Source organism: Zonotrichia leucophrys, chromosome 1A (genome assembly GCF_028769735.1).
Source record: "Zonotrichia leucophrys gambelii isolate GWCS_2022_RI chromosome 1A, RI_Zleu_2.0, whole genome shotgun sequence".
NCBI classification, from domain to species: Eukaryota; Metazoa; Chordata; class Aves; order Passeriformes; family Passerellidae; genus Zonotrichia; species Zonotrichia leucophrys.
In genome coordinates, this window is record NC_088170.1 from 12,655,569 (window position 1) to 12,677,007 (window position 21,439).

Below are 21,439 nucleotides of genomic sequence, written 5' to 3' on the forward strand. Positions count from 1 at the left end.
GTCAATTCATATTCCCTGTTCCTTACAGCAAATACTTTTTTCTTTCTTTCTGCTCTTATAAAAATCCAAGGAAAACTTTGGTATGACCTAAATAAGGGTCCTAAATGCAAGGATCCAATCCTGGTAATCCTGTCCTAACTTCAAAGTTCACCCTGGTTTGAGTGCAAGACTGGGTGAGATGTTCTCACGAACATAAATTAGTCTACATTTGTATTATACAATTTATATTTATTATATATATACAAATTATATAACCTATATATAGGTTATATAATATACACAACTTGTTTCTCTAATCTAGTGAGGAAATGTAACAAAGAACTTCCAAAAACCCTCATATCAGAGGTTATATAAATTATATATATATAAATTATATCACCTATATATAGGTTATATAATATACACAACTTGTTTCTCTAATCTAGTGAGGAAATGTAACAAAGAACTTCCAAAAACCCTCATATCAGAGGTTGTATAAATTATATATATATAAATTATATCACCTATATATAGGTTATATAATATACACAAATTGTTTCTATAATCTAGTAAGGAAATGTAACAAAGAGCTTCCAAAAAATCTCATATTGGTTGGGAAAAAAGGGCAGCAGCAACAGGAAGGTTCAATATGCCTGGGTAGGACCAAAGTTCAGATCTGAGACAGCTAGAGCTGGACATCACAGTCTGGAAACAGAATGATAATTTCTCACACCAGAAAGTTTTGTTTCCTCAAGACACAGTAGTAAGAAAGAAGTAGTAAGTTAGTAGAAAGAATCTATAACAGAGAAACCAACTTTGCCAATGACATTGAAGTTCCTGAGCTATCTACCTTTCCCAATCCTTGGATCCAAGACCTTCATAGAACCATTTAGGTTGGAAAAGACCTTTAAGATCCAACCATTAACCAAACACTGTCAATTCCACCACTAAACAACATCACCAAAAGCCACACCTACACAGTTTTTAAATGCCTCCAGTGGCTCCAGCACAACCCTTTCCCAGGACAGCCTGTTCCAGGGCTTGTCAACCCTTCTGATGAAGAGGCTTTTCCTAATACCTAAACCTCACCAGGCACAACTCAAGGCCATTCCCTCTTGTACCATCACCTGCTTTCAGGCAATGGTAGAGAATGATAAGGTCTCCTTGGGTCTCCTTTTCTCCAGGCTGAGCAACCTCAGCTCCCACAGCTGCTCCTCTAAAAACCCTTGCTCCAGACCCTTCACCTTACACATACATATTCCCATTTTTTCAGGTATCTTCTTTATTGGATGATTGAGTTGAGACATTGAAAAAAGGCTGCCATTTAAAAGGAACCATGAATCAATACTCTGGAAAGACTAATCTCAAGTGTTTGTTATTAATAATAACAAAAAAAGAAGATAATCTGATCCTGTATTGCTGGATTTTCAAAATTAGAATACAGGAAATTACAGAAACTTAAAAAAAGAAATCTTAAACGAGAAGGTCAGAAAGTATTGTCATTCTAAATCAAACAGGGCCTCATAACCCTAGTTAGCCTTATTCTCTTTCCCCCATATAAGCACAAAGGTGCTTCATTCCTGGCTGCAGACTGGACCTCCTTCATTATTAAAAGGTGACAAAAAGCCATGGATGATCTCCAGAGCACTGCAATGCTGACCTAGCTCTCCCATTAGGGGGCCACTTCTTAGGAATGGGCCCTGCACGTGAAAATCAGCTTGACTGCAAACCCAGTTTAAGAATTTCAGGGTGACTCATGGAGTCAGACATACTGCTCGCTTGATTTTGTATTAGTGAAAACTTCAAGCTACAAAAAAACCCTTTAAGTGACTGGAAAGACTTTTAATGGCAGTGTTACATGGAGAAACTGCTGGTTATCCAGTGACCCCTTACTCTACAACCATCTCATTCAGCTGGACACCACTGCTCCTATCTGCTCCTTCATTTCATAAAAGGCAGAAGGGAGGAACAAGGAAAAAGAGTGAGCAGCCAGAATAATAACCCCTAATATTTATGTGGAGCCTTGCATCCCATTAGGATGTACCTCAGGGATGATAGTGAGACCCATTAGCAAAACACAGATACTCCTGGAGCTAAGAATGTACTCATAAATGGACTGAGAAAGACCAGAGCTTGTTAGAACATCATCAGCTCTGTCAGTGAAGAAATTTATGAGGTACGTACATGCATTAACAAAAGAGAGGGTAATCGTACCCTGTTTAAAGCAAACACAGTCCTCAGCCTGTTTGCTGATTATATCAAGAGAAAACTCCCAAAATCTAGACACCAAGCACTAGTTTGAATCACCTAACACCATTTTTGACTCAAGGTCACTCAGGTTTGATGAGCTCCAGGATCCAAAATATTCAGAACTACATTTTTAATCTAATTCTTTCCTTTTTAACAACTTCTTCATTCCTTAATCACCCTTAAAAAAGCCAACCAACCAACAACAACAAAACAGATTCCGACTACTCTGTGCCCTCCATGCTTTGTGGAGAGTAACAGAACTTCCTCCTGAGCAGGCCTACAGCCATCCTTTGGTGAGAAGCCTCCTCCTCCCTCTGATTTTAGCAGAAGGTTTCATGCAAAAGTTGAAACCTCTGTGGCTTACTGTCAAGGTGCTGCATGCTTTGGAGGCAAATGGAGAACAATGGAGGCTGCAGCCAGAAGTTTTTCTGTCAGTCCTACTGATTTTTGTTAGTTCCCTGATGGCAAGCTGCTTATAGATGTTAACCAGGCAGTGTTCTGTTCTCCTGGCTGTCACAGACATCTTTTATGAAAAATCCTTTCCTTAGGATTTTTTCTCCTGAGGAGCTGAGAGGCCTCAGGAACAAAATGTAAACAATGATTGTCTGCTGCTGTGGAATGCAACAGGTGCATCTGTGATTGGTCTCATGTTGGGTGTTTCTAATCAATGGCCAATCACAGTCAGCTCGCTCAGAGAATCTGACCCACAAGCTTTTGTTATCATTCCTTCCTATTCTATTCTTAGCTAACCTTCTGATGAAATCCTTTCTTCTATTCTTTTAGTATAATTTTAATGTAATATATATCATAAAATAATAAATCAGCCTTCTGAAACACGGAGTCAAATCCTCATCTCTTCCCTCAACCTGAGACCCCTGTGAACATGGTCACACATGGATTCCTGTCATTTACAGATTGTCCATCTGAATTAACACCCAGCAGCCAATTCCTGTTTCTTATCCATGGGAAACAAACCCTTTCTTTTCTGGGTCTTGGAAATCCCAGCTCACCTTTAATACCACAGAACTGTCTCACTGAATGAGAGCAGCAGAATCCATGCACTTGACCCACTGATACTTTTAAATCCACACTCACACTGACAAACACACACTCACACATCCCTGGTGCCAGTTAAAGTTGTGGCTAGGTGGGGCAGAAACAGAGGGTGCACCTCTGAAGGTTTTCTTGCGCTGCTGTGAACTAATACAGCTGCAAATGCAATACTCATGTGGCTATACCAAGCCTTGAATGTGAAAACATAAGATCAAACACCTTGAAATTATGGGACTGCTTCCAATATTTACCTATTTTTAGACTTAACAACCTTGGCAACATGTCTTACAAGCATCACTACCTAGTTTAAAAGGTCCCTTGTTAGGGAGAACCACATTTTAACTGCAGGGAAATGCTGAAATCATTTGGCTGCGGTGAAGCTGCAGGGGTTTTGGGGGAAAAAGGTTTGAAAGCAAATGATTCCTGTCAGGATTGGGTTTTTTCCTCCCAGGAATGGGGTTGTATTGTTTTTGTTGTGGCTACATTCCTACTATGAAAGCTTTAGCTTTTTAAAGAAACATTTTTACATTTCATATGTAAAGGAAGGTTGCATGAGAAAGGCTAATATACTCAAGTGAGGAATTCCCTATAAGATAGATATTTTAATATATGTATGTCTGTGTGTGCATATATAGTCATGAATTTTAGTTAAGGAATTTTGTAGGGAATGTCAGCAAGAAACAGCCCTGTGTTAGAAAGAGTTAACAGAGCTGAAATTACAGGGCGAATTACAATGGATGAGAAAAGAGCAGTTGGACTCTCTTCACAACATGTGTAAGGCCACACACATTCAAGACTTTGGGGTGCAAACCCAGTGGGATGAGAAGCTCTTTTCTCATTTTTTTAGCTTTAGCACAGATCAGCTCAGCCTGCAGGTGGTGAGCCCCTCCAGAGGCTGCAGTGGGGGCAAACCCGAGCACATCCAAAGCTCCACAGACATTCCCAGAGAGCAGCTGGCAGCCATTTGGTGCAGCTGGTGGCTGAGAAGGACCCCAGAGGAGTCAGGGGTTTGTACCACAGGGCTCCTGGATGTCAAAGCAGCCCTTGGTAGCTGTTCTTGCTGTGCAGGGAGCTCATGGCTAGGCTGCATCCTTGTCCAGACCCAGCCAGTCCTGCTCAGGCAGAGCAGTCAGTGCTGTTAGCACCGCTCTTATTAATAATGATAATATTCCCAAGCTGTCTGAGACAGCAGGAAAAGGGAGCTTAAGGCATCCTTGAGAAGACAAGCACACAGCTGGCTGCTGGCAGCAGCAGTGAGCATCAAAGGGCTTGGAGGGGAGCAGGGAGACAGAGCCATGTGTGAGGGAGGTGTTCTGGGGGCAGGCGCTGTCCCAGAGAGACAGGACAAAGGAAACATCACAGAATGATTCAGAAATACAATTTCAGGGTGGAACAGCAGAGGCAGGGGAGCTGTTAGGAAGTATTGACTTGCACAGAGGAGAGGTTACAAAACTTTTGTGTCAGAAATGGCACAGAAACTCCTGAGTGAGGCAGGGAGGGGAGCTGCTGAAGACAAGAAAGCAGGCAATGACCACGAAATTCTCAAAAATTCTTCAATCAGACACAGCTGGGCAGAAACAAGCAAAGTTTCATTATATGTTTATGGGTTACTCCTGAGATAGCATGGAGGTGAACCAGAGAATGCACTGGAGAAACTCCCCTGAGATGCACAGCTAAGATCCTGAGGTGACCTGCACAGCTACATCAGAGTCCTGCTGATCTCTGCTGGACCTTCCTGCACACACTGAGGGCTGTGCTGGCAATCTGAGCTCACTGAGGGACTGAGATGTTCCTGGGAATATTAACAGGTATCATTAACCTTTTTCTTTAGCATGAGCTTGAAGCTGATTTATCCAGAGGCTTAACACTCACTCCTCTACACCAGCATACACACATATGCAGAATTTTGACCCCTGGGTCCCTTTCTTCTGCTGCCCCTAACTCTTCACAGCTTCCAAGTCCCACCAGTCTTTCCACTCTGTCAGAAGCAGCAACCCAGCTCTGCTGGCAAACGACACAAAGAGACTCAGCCCAGCCAAGGCATGCGCTTCTTCACTTTTTATTCTGTACATTTCCACACAAGTCACAATACAGAAAAAGTGTCCAAAAGGAACAGCAACCAGCTCTTTCACTGTATACATATTTCTTCCTTCCCCCAGTTTAAAATCTCCTCAGTTAGCAACACAGTGATCAAGATACTTTGTATAAATAGGAAATGCAAGAAAATTGTGGAAGAAAATACTTTTTTACTTTGTTACAAAAAGCTCCTCCTCCTTCCTGTGCTCTCCCTCACTGGTGATTAAATTACCTGCGCCTTGGTTCTCTGTTAAACACATATCCTCCATTCATGGTACTGCAGCGTGCCTGGGGTCCCTTCTGCCGGCTGGCAGCCTCGAGATGTTCCCGTGCATTGTGCACAAGGTCAGGTAGCATGAAAGAGCCCTTTGAGATGTTATTACAACTCCTGGAACAGATGTGGATTCAGATAATAGGATATATACAAAGGCTGGAACTCTGGATGCCCACGAAATGTAGGTTAAAAATGCTCATTTGTTATTTGAATGTACTGCTCGGTTCAGGGGGCCAAACACATCATGGAATGGTCCAGGTTTTGACCTCAGTCACTTCTTGGTTCACCAGGAGTGATGCTAGTGCAGAGGAGATCAAAATCTGCCCATTGTCCTGTCTCCACCATCTCCAGGAAACACCACTATATATGCATTTATCAATATATATATATAGCCTGATGAAACTCAGCCTTTCCATCAAGAGTCTGTTCAGCACCATCCCACTCCTTCCTGGCCTTGATGACTCCTTTCTGGCCTTCTTCCCTTTTGCATGAGGCACTTCCAGTTCCCTAAATCTTTACTAACACTTGTCCTTGTACTTTACCAGTTTTCATCTCCCACTTGCCAGGTGGCCAGAGGAGATATTAATATGAAGGCCAGAGAATCTGTTCCCTCAAATGTTCCTTTCCATTCCTCAGAAAGCTTTCCCATAAACAAACCCAAGTGGTGATTTCTGGACTCTTAGGCAATATTCTGTCATACCAGCATAATAGCAGAGGGGTGACAGAAAGAGTTATTTCTGAGATGGGCACTCCCAAAGGGAACATTCTGTGCTCAATGAAGTCAATGTGATGGAATAAAGCTGCTCTAAAATTCAGCAAAATACTCTTCTCTGAAGAGAGATAAACCACCTGAATGCTTTCATTGACTTGAAATATTACCTGAGTTACAACATTTAATACAAGATAGCTCAAACATGGAAATCAAGCATGAAAAGTGCAAAATAGCTAATTGGAGAAGTCTCATTCTCCATCCCTCTTTACTATCTCAACCAGTTAAACTAAAAAGCATGGGACAGGGCTGCTCTCACTGTCTGGAGTAAAAAATGGGTCCAAAAGAAGCAGGATGCTAAGAATAACATTACAAGGCACAATGAAAAAAATGTTTAAAAAAAACAAAACCACACAAAACAAACAAAAAAAAAAATCTAAACCACCAAAAATAAAACCCAAAACCATACAATTCAAAAATAGTTAATACACAGCATAATTTAGGCTTGTAACACAAAAAACCTTACCTGTCTGTGTGTGGGGAGATGATATTATCCCCATTTTACAGCTAAGAAAACTGAGGCACAGTAAGGCTAAATGATTTACCCAAAAGGATTTAATGGAAGTGCCAGTAATGCAACCTCAAAGCCTTGATTTGCTACCTTTGGCCCTATCTCTTCAACCTCAGTACCTCCAGAGAGAATTCTGATAAATTCTGAAAGCAAAAGCTTTCCCTGTTCTGTGCCACAACCACGTGGCACACAGTTAAACTTGTTAACTATCATAAGACAGAAGCATACCATTAAGCCAAGTGATTATTTTTTGCATGATCTTCTTTGTTTTGCAGCAAAACAAGAAGTCAGGTCTTGCTGAAAATAAATCCTCACTGAGCTAGTTGTGACAGCCTCATCAACCAAGCTGAGTCTTTACATACATTGCATTTTCATTGGCACAAAACTGCAGATGATGAGTGTTTGTGTCCATAGGAAAAGCAAGATTTTCCCCATACCACTGTGATTTTTCCCAGTGCAAGACTGCAAAACCAGAGCTGTTCTAAAAGCTGTGCAGAAGCAAAGCAGCAAGAGCAGTGGCACAAAGACAGGCCTGTAGCTTGTAGCAAAATATTCTGCTCACTGACTCAGAGAGGACACTGAAACCTCCACGGACTGCCAGAAGGTTTGTGTGGGAGCTGCAGAACACAAGTCCTCAGCTCCATCATTGGCCAGACTTGCAAAAATCTTTCAAAAGCCTCCTGCTTCCAAAAAGCTGTCTGCATCCAAAATGACTGGCACAGGGTTTGCAACACAAAGCAATGTGGGCAGGAGAAAAATAACCTCCATTTCCCACTGTGAAAGCACATTTCACCTTGAGTGGATTTCTACAGAGAAATGTTGGCAGTTATATTCCATTCCATATTCCTCTCCCCAGTGCACTGCACCCTGGTGGGACAGTGGCCAAGCTCCTAAGTCCATTTTGAAAGGGATTTTAACTCTTGATTAATGGAGTTGCAGGACACAGAGCATATGTAAAACACGGTATGAGGGCACCCATTACAAAGGGCATCCTCAGGGTGATTGCTCTGGGAAGACACAGGAAGGAATCCCTATCCTGAGGCACCAGGATGAGAATCAAAAAGAGCCTGGAAGAGCCCTTAAGAAAGGAAGTCAGCTCCTAGAGGCTTGCTGATGTCCATGTGTATTTTACACCCTACCTGGCACTGCTGGGGTGTCAGAATAGGGACCTTCAAAGAGTTGTTACTTTTGCCAGTGAGGTGAGAGATGGATGTTTCTGCACATGAAGCATGCCCTGCTTCCCCTTTCCCAGCTCTGTGAGGTGCAGCAGCAAGCAAGGGAGAGACAAAGCTCCCAAGAGCTGCTCAGTGCTTTGAAGGCTCAGCCACTTCTTTTCTTTCCTCCCAAAGCTGTTGCATGATCAAAGGAGGCAGATGGAAGAGAATCACTCTGCAGTGACATGTAAAGGGAACGAAAAATCCTGATAAGCCCCTGCCATGTCCCTGTGATTTCTGTGAGCTACATGCTGAGCAGAAAGCTGTACAGTAGCAAAGCCAGCCATTTTGCATGAGAGACACTCACTTTGCCACTTGGAAGCAGCTGCCTCTTCCTGCAAGCACAAGCACAGTGCAATACAATAGCGTTTGCCCAGGCAAAGATTATTTAACAGGAAAATCACAAAGGGAAGAAACATGAGACTAGGCAAAAAAAAAAAAAAAATTACAGAAGTAAGAATTTTCCTGTTGATATTAAAACTAAGTCTGGAAAGGCTGAAATTGAGCCCTCAGGCATGAAAAACCCAAGTCCATCATACTTCCCATCTGTTTAATCCTGAGATTACAACTTGGGCATTACAACTGCCCTCAGAGGAGCCTTTAGTGCTGCACATCCAGCTCATTCCTGGTACAGAGAATTTCAGCATTCCCTGCCCATGTCTGTACATGGTCAGAGGAGATCCAACCATATGTGACTGGTCAAGCACAAGTGTCCCAAGGGTAAGCACATGAGCAGGATTTTGACCTTTCCAGCCAAAAATGAAGGTAGAATGAACTAAGGAAAGAAGAGGTGATGAAAGATTAAAGGCCTCAGTACAGAAACTCAAAAAGGGAGAGGAAATGAAGAAAAAGCAAAGAGCACTGAAGAATATTTAAAATTAAATTTAAATATTATTATTTTCTATTTCCTTCCTGTCATTAGCTGCCAGCAAGGTCACTTTTTTCCTTAGCTTTGACATGAATGTACTTCTCCCCTATGCCATGAAGAGAAGGCATTAGAACAGTAGCAAGACCACAGACAACAACCACAACTGCACCCAACTTCTGTCAATACAGGCACATAACAGACTTCCCATTCTGATAAAAGTAAAAAAAATGTCACTGGAAAGGGGCTGAAGCAGGGGACATGAGAAGAAAGACAGCTATCCATTCACTTTGTGACCTACAGCAAACATTTATTTTGATGTGGCATTGCCTCCATCCATTTGGAAGGAAAGCCCCCAGCATGGCTGAGGAGCAGGGAGGGGTGGCCTTGCTCACCTTGGGGCTCACGTCTCACTTCACAAAGCCTCAAGCTTTGCAAACAGAGGGCTGTTCCCCCTCCAGGCTGTCTGGTGATCTCTACAGGGGCAGGAATACCTCTGCATCTGGGTGACATAAATATTGGACACAGCGAGCACCCACCTCACTATTACAATTAGCTATATCTAATTATGATACATAATTACTCATTACAGCATTGCAACTCCTCATCTAGAAAAGAGCAATGTATGTGGAAGCCAATCTTTAGAATTCCCCATTCCCAGGGGCCAGCTTAATTTGCTTTTCTAATTTTGTCATCTCTCATTTTTTTATGTGAATGTCACACAGGAAAAGCAGCCCTAGAAAAGTGGGGCTGCTTATTAAAGCCTAATTAGCCAAGTAGAAATCACTCATGTCTGCTGCATCAGACTCAAGAGCTTCTTGAGCTTCTTCTCCACACCTACAAACCTAAGTGATTTGTAGAGTTCCTCGACAGGATTTGGATTCTGTAGGAACAGAGATTACCTTCTACCTCTTCTTGACCACAGCTTGAGGGAAAGAGTGGAAATCGAAGGTCACCAAGGTAGCTGGAATCAGAAGGGCATTTTTCTCATTAAAATGAAGTGCAACACTAAGAAAAGAATTTCATGTGCTAGTAGTTAGGTAATTGCAGCAGCACTTTGGCACTGGATTGCCACAGTGCACACTTCACTGAGCGCTGGGCTACACATCAAGCAGCCTCCCAGACAGGGACTAATTGAAGAGCCAGGTGTGGCACTTCACCAGCAAAAGGAGGCTGGCAAGAGATGAGGCAATTACATTTGTACTATTATATTGCTCAAAGAAATAGTGCTTTTTTTCTTGCACTTCAAAATGCTACAGCTTCTATACACTTTGCAAATGAATGCTGAGGCTGTTAAAATATTGCTGAACTCTGAAGCAGCATTCCCAAATCAGGGTTCTGATTCTAGTAGATGAGGGTGGCAAAATAGAAACAGATTTTTGAAGAAAGGTGGTTTTATGCCTTTTTGAGCATTCACCTACATTTATGTGCCTGTCAAGAGGATTACTGCCTCCTTAGATTCCCCAAATCTCTGACACATAGGAGATCTAAGAGCCTAAGCTGACTGTTTTAACAAGGCTTAGCATCAAATTATTTCCTGAAATATAGATGTGTTAATATTGAAACAAATGCTTTTGTTGCAAGGCTTCTCCTTGCTCAGATTTTGGAAGTCATGATGTGCTACATCAGAATGAGGAGATTTTTAAATGATCTTCCTGCCTTCCCCACTCTCTGGGTAACTAGATACACATGTACTGCAAAGGATAGATTGGTTTTTTGTCTCTTGGTTTGGGTTTTTTTGTTGTTGTTTTTTTTAAATCAGTCAGGGAAACAAGAAACTGCAGCTGAGACTGGAATGTGGCACCTTATAAATAAGGCAGGAGACAAGATGCACTCTGATGGCTGAATACAGTAAGGTTATTCAGCTCCAAGCCTGCCTAATCACTGAAGTCAAATGTAATGAATTTACTGGTGTGATCAGGGCCCCAGGGAGGGAATTTTCCCCTTTTGCACAAATGGCTTCAGGAAATTCCTTGGCCAAGGTAGGGGGTGTTGCTGCAGTGCACATTTACAGGGGATGGTAGAACATCACCCTCTGTGGGCACCACCACGGGCAGCAGTGCTGGGAACAGCCAGGGAGGGGAAATCCTGAGCTCTAATACCTGCAGGGGATCTCACTCCAGAAAAGTCCAAAGCCATGGCAGAACCTGCACTAAGAGCAGCCATGGTCACTTGCCATGGCCACCTGGAGTAGCTTGCAGCACATCACTGAGTTGCTGTTGCAATCAGCAGATTTTGGCAGGCAGATCATGGAATTTAAGGCTGCTAAAAAAAAAATAGTTGTTAAGAAAGGAAAATGAGATGATGAGTACCACAATGAGCACTCTAATACTGTTTCCTATATCTTCAAAGAAAGGAAAATGAGATGATGAGTACCACAATGAGCACTCTAATACTGTTCCCTATAGCTTCACATGCATACAGAAAGGCACAGGAATATAAGCTGTTTCCAGGACAGCTGAAATGTCCAAAGATACATTTGATGTTTTAGACTAATTAGGAAGTTAATAACCCAGCTTAATTTTGACTCAGATTCACTGAGGAAAATAAGAGGAAACATTATTTTATGAATGGAAAAGATTAGATAAAATGGAGGTCAAAAATATTACTTTTAGCAATCTTAAAAACAAGTCTTATAAAATACTTCTCTATAGACGTTAGTTTGGTGCAAAAGAAGCAAAAAGTGGGGAAAGGAAAATGACACCTCAAATGGATCAGCACAAGGAGCTGCTTTTTTTGTTGTAGTACACAGTGTACAAGGACAGAATTTCCTTGGAGTTTTTTCAAGGCATTCAAATTTCCAGCGTGCCATACATTTCTTGAGTGCTATTAAACTCCCAGAAAACTTGAGGCTACCAATGTATCTTTCCCATTTCATATCCCAGAGACAGATCATGTCATACTTTGGTCATCCTGGAAGGGTCAACACATAAGCAAATCCCACAGAAGGCATCTGGGATGGCTGAACGGGAAGCAGCCAACTTCTAGATGAATTTGTGTCAGAAAATTTCACTACCATATGTTTTACAGCAAAGACAAAGACAGAAATGAGCCAAAGAGCCATGAAATATCAGTGAAACAATCTTCCCACAGCCACACAACACCACCAGAAAAAACTATGTGCTCCATCTATCCTTACACAACCGTACCAGCTCAGCAAATGCACCTGGGAAGATCAGTGGGTACAAAACATTAATTTTGTACTATTTTCTTTGTCTCTGGTCCGTCTGTATGACAGTCCTGATGGAGCAGGGGACATCTCATGTAGACTGAATCCAGGCTACAGCACCATGAGCAATTCTACAGCTGCTGGAGAAAAACAAGAGTGAAAACACCTTGGTTTTCAGTAAAAACACCTACAGACATCTTAAAGTGCTAAAACACAGACACCACATGAAATGGTGGAAGATCCACTGGAGTCTGAAACCAGTTTTGTAACAGGCAAAATTTGCCTTGGACCCCTGTTTTACACAAGCAAAAACTCAGCCTCACATCTTACAGTACTGAGGGATGCCCAGAGAAGTTGTGATTGACCCAGCCCTGGAAGTGTTCAAGGTCAGCTTAGATGGAGCTCTGAGCAGCCTGGTCTAGTGCAAGGTGCCCCTGTCCATTGCCTTAGATTCTATGCTATAATAAGTAAAAAATGTATGACATCATCATGCCTTGAATAACACAAATAAGGTATCTCTAGCATTGAAACATGAAATAATAAGAGTAATTGATGCTATTAAATTACAAAATTAGGTTTATTTTATCAACATTATAAATACTTTCCCTCCATTTAGCTCCAAAATGAGATGGTAAAACCAGTACAACGGAACGATTCGGGAGCTCCTCAGTCCTACTGAAAAAAGTTCCCTTTAATAACAAATTAAAATGGAAAATGACATTTTCTCAGTCCAGCAATCTCAGTAGCTGAGCATCCCTAGGGGCTTTATCATTCAAATGACACAATTTCAAGTGCGCTTACATGTGTATGTGTGCACCTATATACATGCATACTGATGTTTATAAATATACATATATATAGTAATATACACACATTAACAGCCACTGAACAAAGATGCTTTAGTAAATTGAAATGCTTTGCATGTAATTTAAGTGGACTCCCAGCTGCACACTGGAATTTGGGCCCTGCCCAGTGCAGGCACAGCTGTACTGTACTAAGCTAGACCCCAAGTGCTCCAGAGATTCAATACAAATGTGTTACCTTTATTGCAGAGCCTGCTGCTTCTGTAATGCCACCACACCTGAAAAGGGCCTGGTCCCAAACTGCCCTCAGTGAACCAGCTTCTGATATTCCTTGCCGGACATGAGCCATTGTGGCAAGCAACAGATGTTCTGTTACCTGCAGATACCAAACATCAGCAGTACCTAGTGCATCAAAGGTTCAGTGCTTCAGGACACATTGGACATCAAAGGCACCACATCCAGCCCATTCCTGCCCTACCTTGAGTGCTGGGGGTTGTTTTATCACACAGCACAGGCAGCTCTCCAGAGACACGACAGCTCACTCTGATCATTGTACTCCAGATTTCAGTGAGAAAGGCAAGCCACGCTCTCTCGCATGCTCTGAGCAGTCCAAATGGCACAAAATTGCTCAGGAAATCTGCCCATCCTGACCAGCTGCTCCAGAGCCAGCCACAGCTGCAGGCACCTCCTGGGCACAGGGATGAGCTGACAAGGGGAGGACAACTGAGGACAGAGGGACCAGAAGCAGCTCCCTTATCATAACCCACATCTGGCCTCTGGAGGCTACCTGTGATGAAAGCAAGCTGCTTCATGGGACTGAAGGATCAGGGAGCTCCCCAGGCTCAGTGGCCATACTCAGCTTGGCCTCAGCACAGGACAAGCCAAGCTCCTGTGCTATTGAAAATTTCTCCATTTCTCAGACCAGTAAGCAAACCTAAATATTAAAGTGATGATAACATCATTCTTGTTTTCATCAAATATCACATTAATGCATTTTCTCACAGCTTGGAAATGGTGTAAGGCCTACCATGAAACCATAGTGTGAGGACCTTTCCTTATGGAAATATCACATACAACAAAACTATATTCTGAGTTTTTATTTTAACAGTTGCCAAATTCTGTTCTAATATATACACATACTTATTTTTTCCACAAGCCCCTGGATAATTATCAAGGGAAGTAATTTGGCTTTCATATTTTATTTTTTAAATGAGAAAGGTAAAGACAGAAAATAAGACAAAATACATTTCATGTCGCCATTGATCTATAGATTACAAATATATATAGTTTCCTTCCAGAGGAAGAAATACTAAAGAAATATTTTGCCCATATCAAATGAACTTCTGAAAACAGGAAAAAAAATTAAAATATATTATTCAGCTCCCCCCCTCCCTACCACAACAATCACTCGTGCTTAAAAAAAAAATTGCATTCATTTGATTTCCTCCACTTCTACCAAAGAAGAAAAACTTATCTGGATAATGACCTGAGTTATTTTCATGGTTTCCAAATGTATGTAACCCCAATGATCATCATTTATCAGAGAGGTACCCCTAGCAAGGGATGTGAAAACAAACAGTTGTGGATCTTTCAAATAGAATAACAAAGCAAAATTCAAAAATGTATTGCAAGAGTTATGCCAAAAGTCAGCCGTGAGCATCTTCATGGGCACTGGTCTGACAAAGTAGAAGTGGAAGCTCTGCTATATTATCAACTGAGATATCTGTAGCAATTGGAAACCCAACAATGAAACATTTTATTTATGCCTGTGTATTTGTTTGCTTTCTCTTCTTTTATGGTTATAAGACAGAGAACAGATGAATACAGAAGACACAGCTGGCCTTTACAGCAGCCAAGCTTTATGTTTCAAACCTATTGTGGGTAACAAGGCAAAGAGCTGCTGCTTGTCTTTCTCCAGGGACAGACTCCCCAAACCTTGGCTCCCTTGAACAATCAGATAGTTTACAGGTTCAGCCAAAGGAGGTTTTCCCATTCCCATTGTGACCAGGCCAGTGCCCATGTGTTTGTTGGCAGCAGCGAGCCCAGGCTGGCTGCTGATGTTCCCGGTCTCCTTCCTCCCCATGGCTGTGCTGCCAAGGGGACTGGGTCTGTCACTGAGTCCATCAGAATTCCATCAGCTTTGCACAAATCTCTCCCCAGTGTAAAACCCATCTTTTCAGAAGTAAAGAACTGAAGAAGCTATCAACTTCTAGGCAGGCCTGAAACCTGAGAAGAGCTGGGTCAGCCATTACAGGCATAAAAGTGATATGAGAAATCTTCCTGGTGATTTTCTGCTCTGCCATTCAGCATGGTACATCCCATAGAGCTCCTTTCCATACAAATGCCTGTCTTGTGAGGATACCATAACCCAGCATGCCCAGCAATGATGAGCTTGGGTTTTGTCACTGCTGTAAATATGACTGTGCCCAAACCCGGGGAAACAAGGCAATAAGCAGCATCCCCTCCAAAAGCAAGAAAACTCTGTAGGGGGCTGAGTCCTGACAACACAGCTTCTGAGAGGATGGCGGGGCAGGGAATGTAGCTGGTAAAAACACTGGATATTTCTTAAGGGCATCCAGAGCTCCTCAAACATTTTGCTACTGCCTGACCATTTGTGAAGACAACACAGAGATAACAGGTAATATTTAACTGATGAGAAGTGAGGGGAATAGGAGAATAAAAGCAATGCAGGAAACTGCAAGGATGGAGGACAGCCTGGTTGGGTGGCTTAATGTACCAGTTCATTTGGATTTTGTTCCCCCACATCCTCTTTACTCTTTCCTTTTTTTCCTTTTTTTTTTTTTAATAAATTATACAGATGAACATGGGAGAAGTTCATGCTACTTGCTGGAAGCAATAAAGGTAAATTTTCATGGCCTATGGATTCCACAGACCTTTGAGCGTCCCACCTCATCCATCATGGGCTAACTTGTGGAACATAAACATTCCCAGCAAGACTCAGTAGCCCTTAGAAACTGGTGGCATGTCCTCAGGTATTTTCCTCAAGAGTGAGAGACACGTGGGTTCCATCAGTTTCTTCCTCACACGAGGCCCGAGTGCCTCAGGTGCAGTCTCGAGATTTCCAGGGATCCTTTGGGACATTTTCAGATGTCAGACTGCTGTCTCCAGGTCCTCATGGGAAACCATTTGATAGTTTTGTCGACTCTCCAGGTAGGAGGCCAGATCTGGATCACCAGCTTGCTGAGCCCTGTCACGAGGGGTCTTACCCTGTAATGAGAAACATGAAGAGAAATTCTTGTGCTAACACATTGAGAACAGCAGATGATTTCTAGACAGAAGACAATTAACAAGTCAGAAGCCTGTCACGAACATATTTTATGAAATTTCCTTTCGTTAGGATCTTTTCTTCTGAGAAGCTGACAGGCCTCAGAAACAAAATGTAAACAATGATTATCTGCTGCTATGGAATGCAACAGGTGCATATTTGATTGGTCTCATGTAGTTGTTTCTAATTAATGGCAAATCACAGTCAGCTGTCTTAGACTCTCTGGTCAGTCACAAGATTATATTATCATTCCATTCTTTTCCCTTGCTAGCCTTCTGATGAAATTCTTTCTTCTATTCTTTTAGTATAGTTTTAACATATCATTTTCTTTTAATATAATACATATTATAAAATACTAATTCAGCCTTCTGAAACCTGGAGTCAAGATTTTCGTCTTGTCGGGGTTGCCTGAAAATTCCACAAGAAGCCACTTGACTGGATTTCTTCTGTTTCAGAAATCTTTTTGAAATGTACAATTTTGCCATCCGAACAAGAGATGATAGAATGATAGATGACCTCTCTTTGGATTATAGGCTTCCTCATAGAGCCCAAGAAGGCAGAAATTGGTTTTGATTGCCCAGCTGCAGCAAAGGTGCTTCTAACTCTGGAGTGCAGAGAACCAACTCACTCTCAGCTGCTGACCACAGGGCGCTTGTGCTCAGAAACTCCAGAGAGACAGCTTCTGGACCATGTTCCTGAGCAATCAGATTGTTGTAATGACAGAATAGTCCTTGGATTTCATTTTTCCCAGATTTCTTTCTCAGTCAAGCTTACACCAACAGAGTGCTGTAGTTAGTGTCACATCAGTGAGCACAGGGGTAAGCCAAGGCAAAAGAAAACAGTTAGTCATCCTCACAAAGCAGGCCAGCCACAATAACCAAGCCCCACAGATGCTGTGCAATCAGAAACCAAGGCTCTTGCAGGTGGCCCTTGCCCACAGGCCTCTCTTTTGACCACACAGGAGGAGGACACTGCTGTGCCATGGGGATGTCTCATTCACACCCACTGCACCAAACAGTTGGAGGCCAGGCTCTCACTGTGGTGACAATGACCCATGTTGGGGACTGAACTGAAGTCTCTTGTGTTTGTTTAAATCAATACAGTTTTTTCTATAAAAATAGCTTGCTTCAAAGGAGCAACACACAAGGCTGGGGCTCCTTGTGTGAGCCTCAGCACACACAAGGAAGCCTCAGCCACACAAGCAGCAGGGAGGATGCTGCAGGGTCTCGCTCAGCACAGGAGCTGGTGGGGGCTGATGGAGCTACCTTACCTTGGAGTCTGTCTTTCTCAGAGAGGCTCCTGCATCCACCAGGAGCTGGCAGACGGCACGGTGGCGCTGGCAGGCTGCCTTGTGTAGTGCTGTCTCCCCCCTAGACCAAAGCACAGAAAGCAGCCGTGAGACACAGCACAGCAATGCACATTTAGGAAGCATGAGGAGCAGAGCATAGATACAGCAGGATGCTGCATTTCTGTCAGGTTCCCTCTTGCTGGCAGAGGAGGATCTGTGCACTCTCTCCCTTAGCATCTACATCCTTTGACTCAGTAGGAAAGTCTGCAATGCACAAATAGCAGACAAAGAACTTCTGAGGGATGGGGAAGAAACATTGACAGATTTTATGTATTCAGAGGACTGAATGTCACATTCCTATCCAACCACCAGCTCTGTTAACTGCTGCAAAAGCAAGCTGGCCACCTTCTTATTTCACAGCAAGCAAAACAGCAACAGTGTTTGTTTCTTCCTGCAATTTCTTTCTTCAACCTCATTCTTGGAGCCATCCTCAAAAAATCCTACCCATCAAAGCTATGACTGGTACACTTGCTGCCCCAGTTCTGATGCCCTGCTCTCTTGGATGTATGAGAGCAAGAACTCTCATGTTCTTCCACCACTGGACTGCTGAGCTACTGGATTAGCACTATTAGATTAGATTAAACACATGCTTTCCGGAAGAGAAGACTGTGTGGTGCACATTTGTTGCAAAGCTTCTCACTCAGACTGGAGCTAAGTCTGACAGGATTCTAAAACTGACTGAAACTGACTTACTCTTACTGAGAGTAAAGAAATCTATCTAGATTTGCCTAGGAAGAGAGGAAAGTATGCTTTGAGTGGGTTGAAAAGGGGTCCTTAATGCCAGTATCCAACAAGTAGGGCCATTACATAACCTGTGAAATAACAAATTACAAGAAATACATGTGGCAGGACAAATCTTGCACCTACCTACTCAGAGTGCATAAACGAATCTCAGCCCCCATCTATGACAGGGGATGCTGAAATATTAAGAGGCAACTTTTTAATCAATATGCCCTTGCAGCATCAGAACTTGTATCAGAATAGGATACCATCCCCTGAGGACTAGAAGATAAATTCATACTGCCAGTTACAGCTTGAACTTTCCCTTTCCAAGGGTTAGAGGTAGAGGAACCTCTGTTAAGGGAAGCTCTCATAGCTGTGCTCACTGACACTTGATGTGGTTGTGCTACACCCCTGGATAAAAAGGACCAGTCCATCCAGTCCCTGCCACCTCTGGGCTTCATTCATGCACCTTCTGCAAAAGGTGTTCTCTGTTAGCAGGGGAGGGCACTGTGGGATGAGAAATGGTAGGCTTGATCCCTAGGAAAAAGACTGGGTTTATTTTACATGTATTACACATTTTCCAGGATTAATTATGCTTTCCTTACATACTTTCATGAAACTTTGATTATACAAGATGTAAAAAACTGGGAATTGGAAAGGAAAGTAATTTTTTGGGGTTGGGTTGTTAGGGTTTTTTTTTAATAAGAAGGGAGCTGATTGATGTTTTAACTGCTTGATGGAAACCTTCAGCTGCACAAGTCCTGGCCACTTAAGAGAGCTAAGACAGAGCACCCTGGATGAATCAAGAAGGGATTGAAAAAAAAAGGTGTCGAGCAAGAAAAGAAATTTCCTGACTCTTTGAATTTACTCTTCAGGTTGGTCCCTTAGTAGCTGGAGGCCAGCAATATCAAAACACAAGGCAGGGCTTCTAATCCTCTAGAAAGATTAAGGAAGCATGGGAAGCAATAGGGATAAAATCCTCTGAAAATCCAATGAAGGTTTGTTTTAGGCAAGAAAGCCACATATGACATGGTCAATGTGTGGATTTTAAGGGGCCTTGTTTCTTTGGTTGGTTTTGAAGGGTTGTGCCAGAGTTGTGCCATTTTACAAGCTTTTCCTTTTTAACAGTTTGCACTTGAAAATCAAGAGCCTGCTGGTTTAACACACATAACATGAAGGAAAGAGTAGGTTGTACTTACGTTTCACTGTCTGTCATGTCCAGCAATTCAGATGGACCTGCAAAAGATAATCAGGTATGTCATAAAACATTTGTCTGCAAATGTCAGTAAAAAAGTCAGTAAAAATATATAAAAGAAGCCAAGTGAAAGTTCAACCGGCACAAATATATCAAACTTCAATGTATTATTTGCTTGTGTAAGCCCTTGCACTAATAAAATTCTGGATGCACAGTCACTGCTGGAGTGTCAGCAACAGGGAGTAGCAGCCTCTAAATTATACTGGGAATGAATATTCATGGGGTTTATTTTCTCACTCTTCACCTTGCTCAATTAAGTGGTTCACATAAGTACAGTACATTGAAAATGCTGATATACTGGAAACCCTGATATATTGCAAGTTAAAATCTATTGTTGGTATTAGAGGGAAAATGTCATTAGGAAGTTGAAATTAGCCAAATTCCATCCTGAATGACATCCCTGTGCTGCTCCATTTAATAGTGTTATACAAAATGTAGATCAGGGTGGAATATTCCCAGCAGTCTTTATATTGATATGCAAATCCTGTACTCTACTGGTTAGCAATGATCAGGAAAGTAAGATTAAGAAAAACAGAAAAGATTTTTGTTAAGTGGGGAAAAAATAATACATTTAGGTTAATTTCCTTTCGTCCTTGATATTCACTACAGGCAGATATTTATAGAGGCAAATTCCATCGCTGAATTATAGTGATATCAAAAGGCTAGGATCTGGATATCACTTGGAAAAAACAACATTTCCTTTGCAGTCTGTCATAGCATTCTGCTCTCCACTGCTCTGGAGTGTAGTGTTAGATGGTACAGGGCAGTTAGCAAGGGAAACAGGGAAACTTTACAAGACTTTTCCTTCCTGCGCATGAGTATTTCTCTCCAGCACACTGAGACTTTGAAATTCAAGACTCCTCAAGAGCTTACAGCAAATCTCACCTGATACTGAGGAATTTCACACTACTTGCTTACAAAGGCCTACACACAACCTCTCAACACTCCTTTTACCTTGACTGTGTGTCAAAATGGATCAGAGCAGCCTCTCTTTACCTCACTTCTTTTACAATGTACACATGGAGCATCACTGGGGCTCCTGAGCTGCTGGAAGCTCCTTCATTTCATCTTCTGCCATCCTGAGAAAGGGTGATGCTCAGTCCTCAGTGCACAGGGCATTGTGTACCACTGCATATTTGCCATGACAACTCTCCAAACTCAGTAGCCACTGTCAATTATTTAATGAAGCCTGACTCTACCACACCACACATCCTCATCTCCACACTTGGCAGTTGTGTGTTCACTCCTGACTATCAAAAAGAAGAGTTAGTCACTACCCCTGAGCTCCCAGGACCACAAAGAATGATAAAGGGGGTAAGCAGAGCCTCTTGTTGAGAGGAAAAAAAAAATGCCCGGGAAACTAAAAAGACAATTAAAGAAATACACATGAAGAAAAGGAGTCGTTTCCATTTCCTAGGAGAAAACAGTGTTCTCTCAAAAATAAAGGTAATTCCCCATAGGTTCCAGCAATGCCACATCTCAGTGGAATGGCTTGCAATGTGTTAGAGAAGACACTGCCACCTATTATTTCTGCTCATGACTGGAGCAAGGAAGGTTGTATGGCCAAGGTGGAACAGGGTGACAGGTCTGGCTTTATGGGACATAGAGGTACTTGCCCAGGTAAACTGAAGAAGCTGTTGAAAGGTAAGTAAAGACAGAAAAATAGAGAGTATTCAGAAGAATACGACCTGAGAGGGAGAAGAAAACTGGGGCAGAGTGGATCTGGAGAGAAGCCAAGGGTAAAGGAAAACTGGTGTGAAGCAGGAAGCAATAGCAGGGCTAGGACAGAGGAGCTCAGTGCTGAGTCTGTGAGTACAGCCCTGAGGAGATGACAAGTACAGCTCCCCTGAGTGCAAAGGGTGCT

General features: G+C 42.4%; 1 protein-coding gene across 9 annotated transcripts in view; it reads right to left on the reverse strand.

Moving 5' to 3' along the window:
- Positions 1-5,325: 5,325 nt before the first annotated feature.
- DGKI (diacylglycerol kinase iota) overlaps positions 5,326-21,439 on the reverse strand; it is a 210,007-nt gene continuing 193,893 nt past the window's right edge. For all 9 annotated transcript variants that reach the window (XM_064737910.1, XM_064737888.1, XM_064737925.1 and 6 more), the window contains 3 exons: positions 19,520-19,556; positions 17,520-17,619; positions 5,326-16,191 (listed from right to left, as the gene is read on the reverse strand). In XM_064737910.1, the coding sequence (XP_064593980.1) occupies positions 16,075-16,191; positions 17,520-17,619; positions 19,520-19,556 (254 nt within the window). In that variant the 3' untranslated portion in view covers positions 5,326-16,074. The remainder of the gene's footprint in view (positions 16,192-17,519; positions 17,620-19,519; positions 19,557-21,439) is intronic.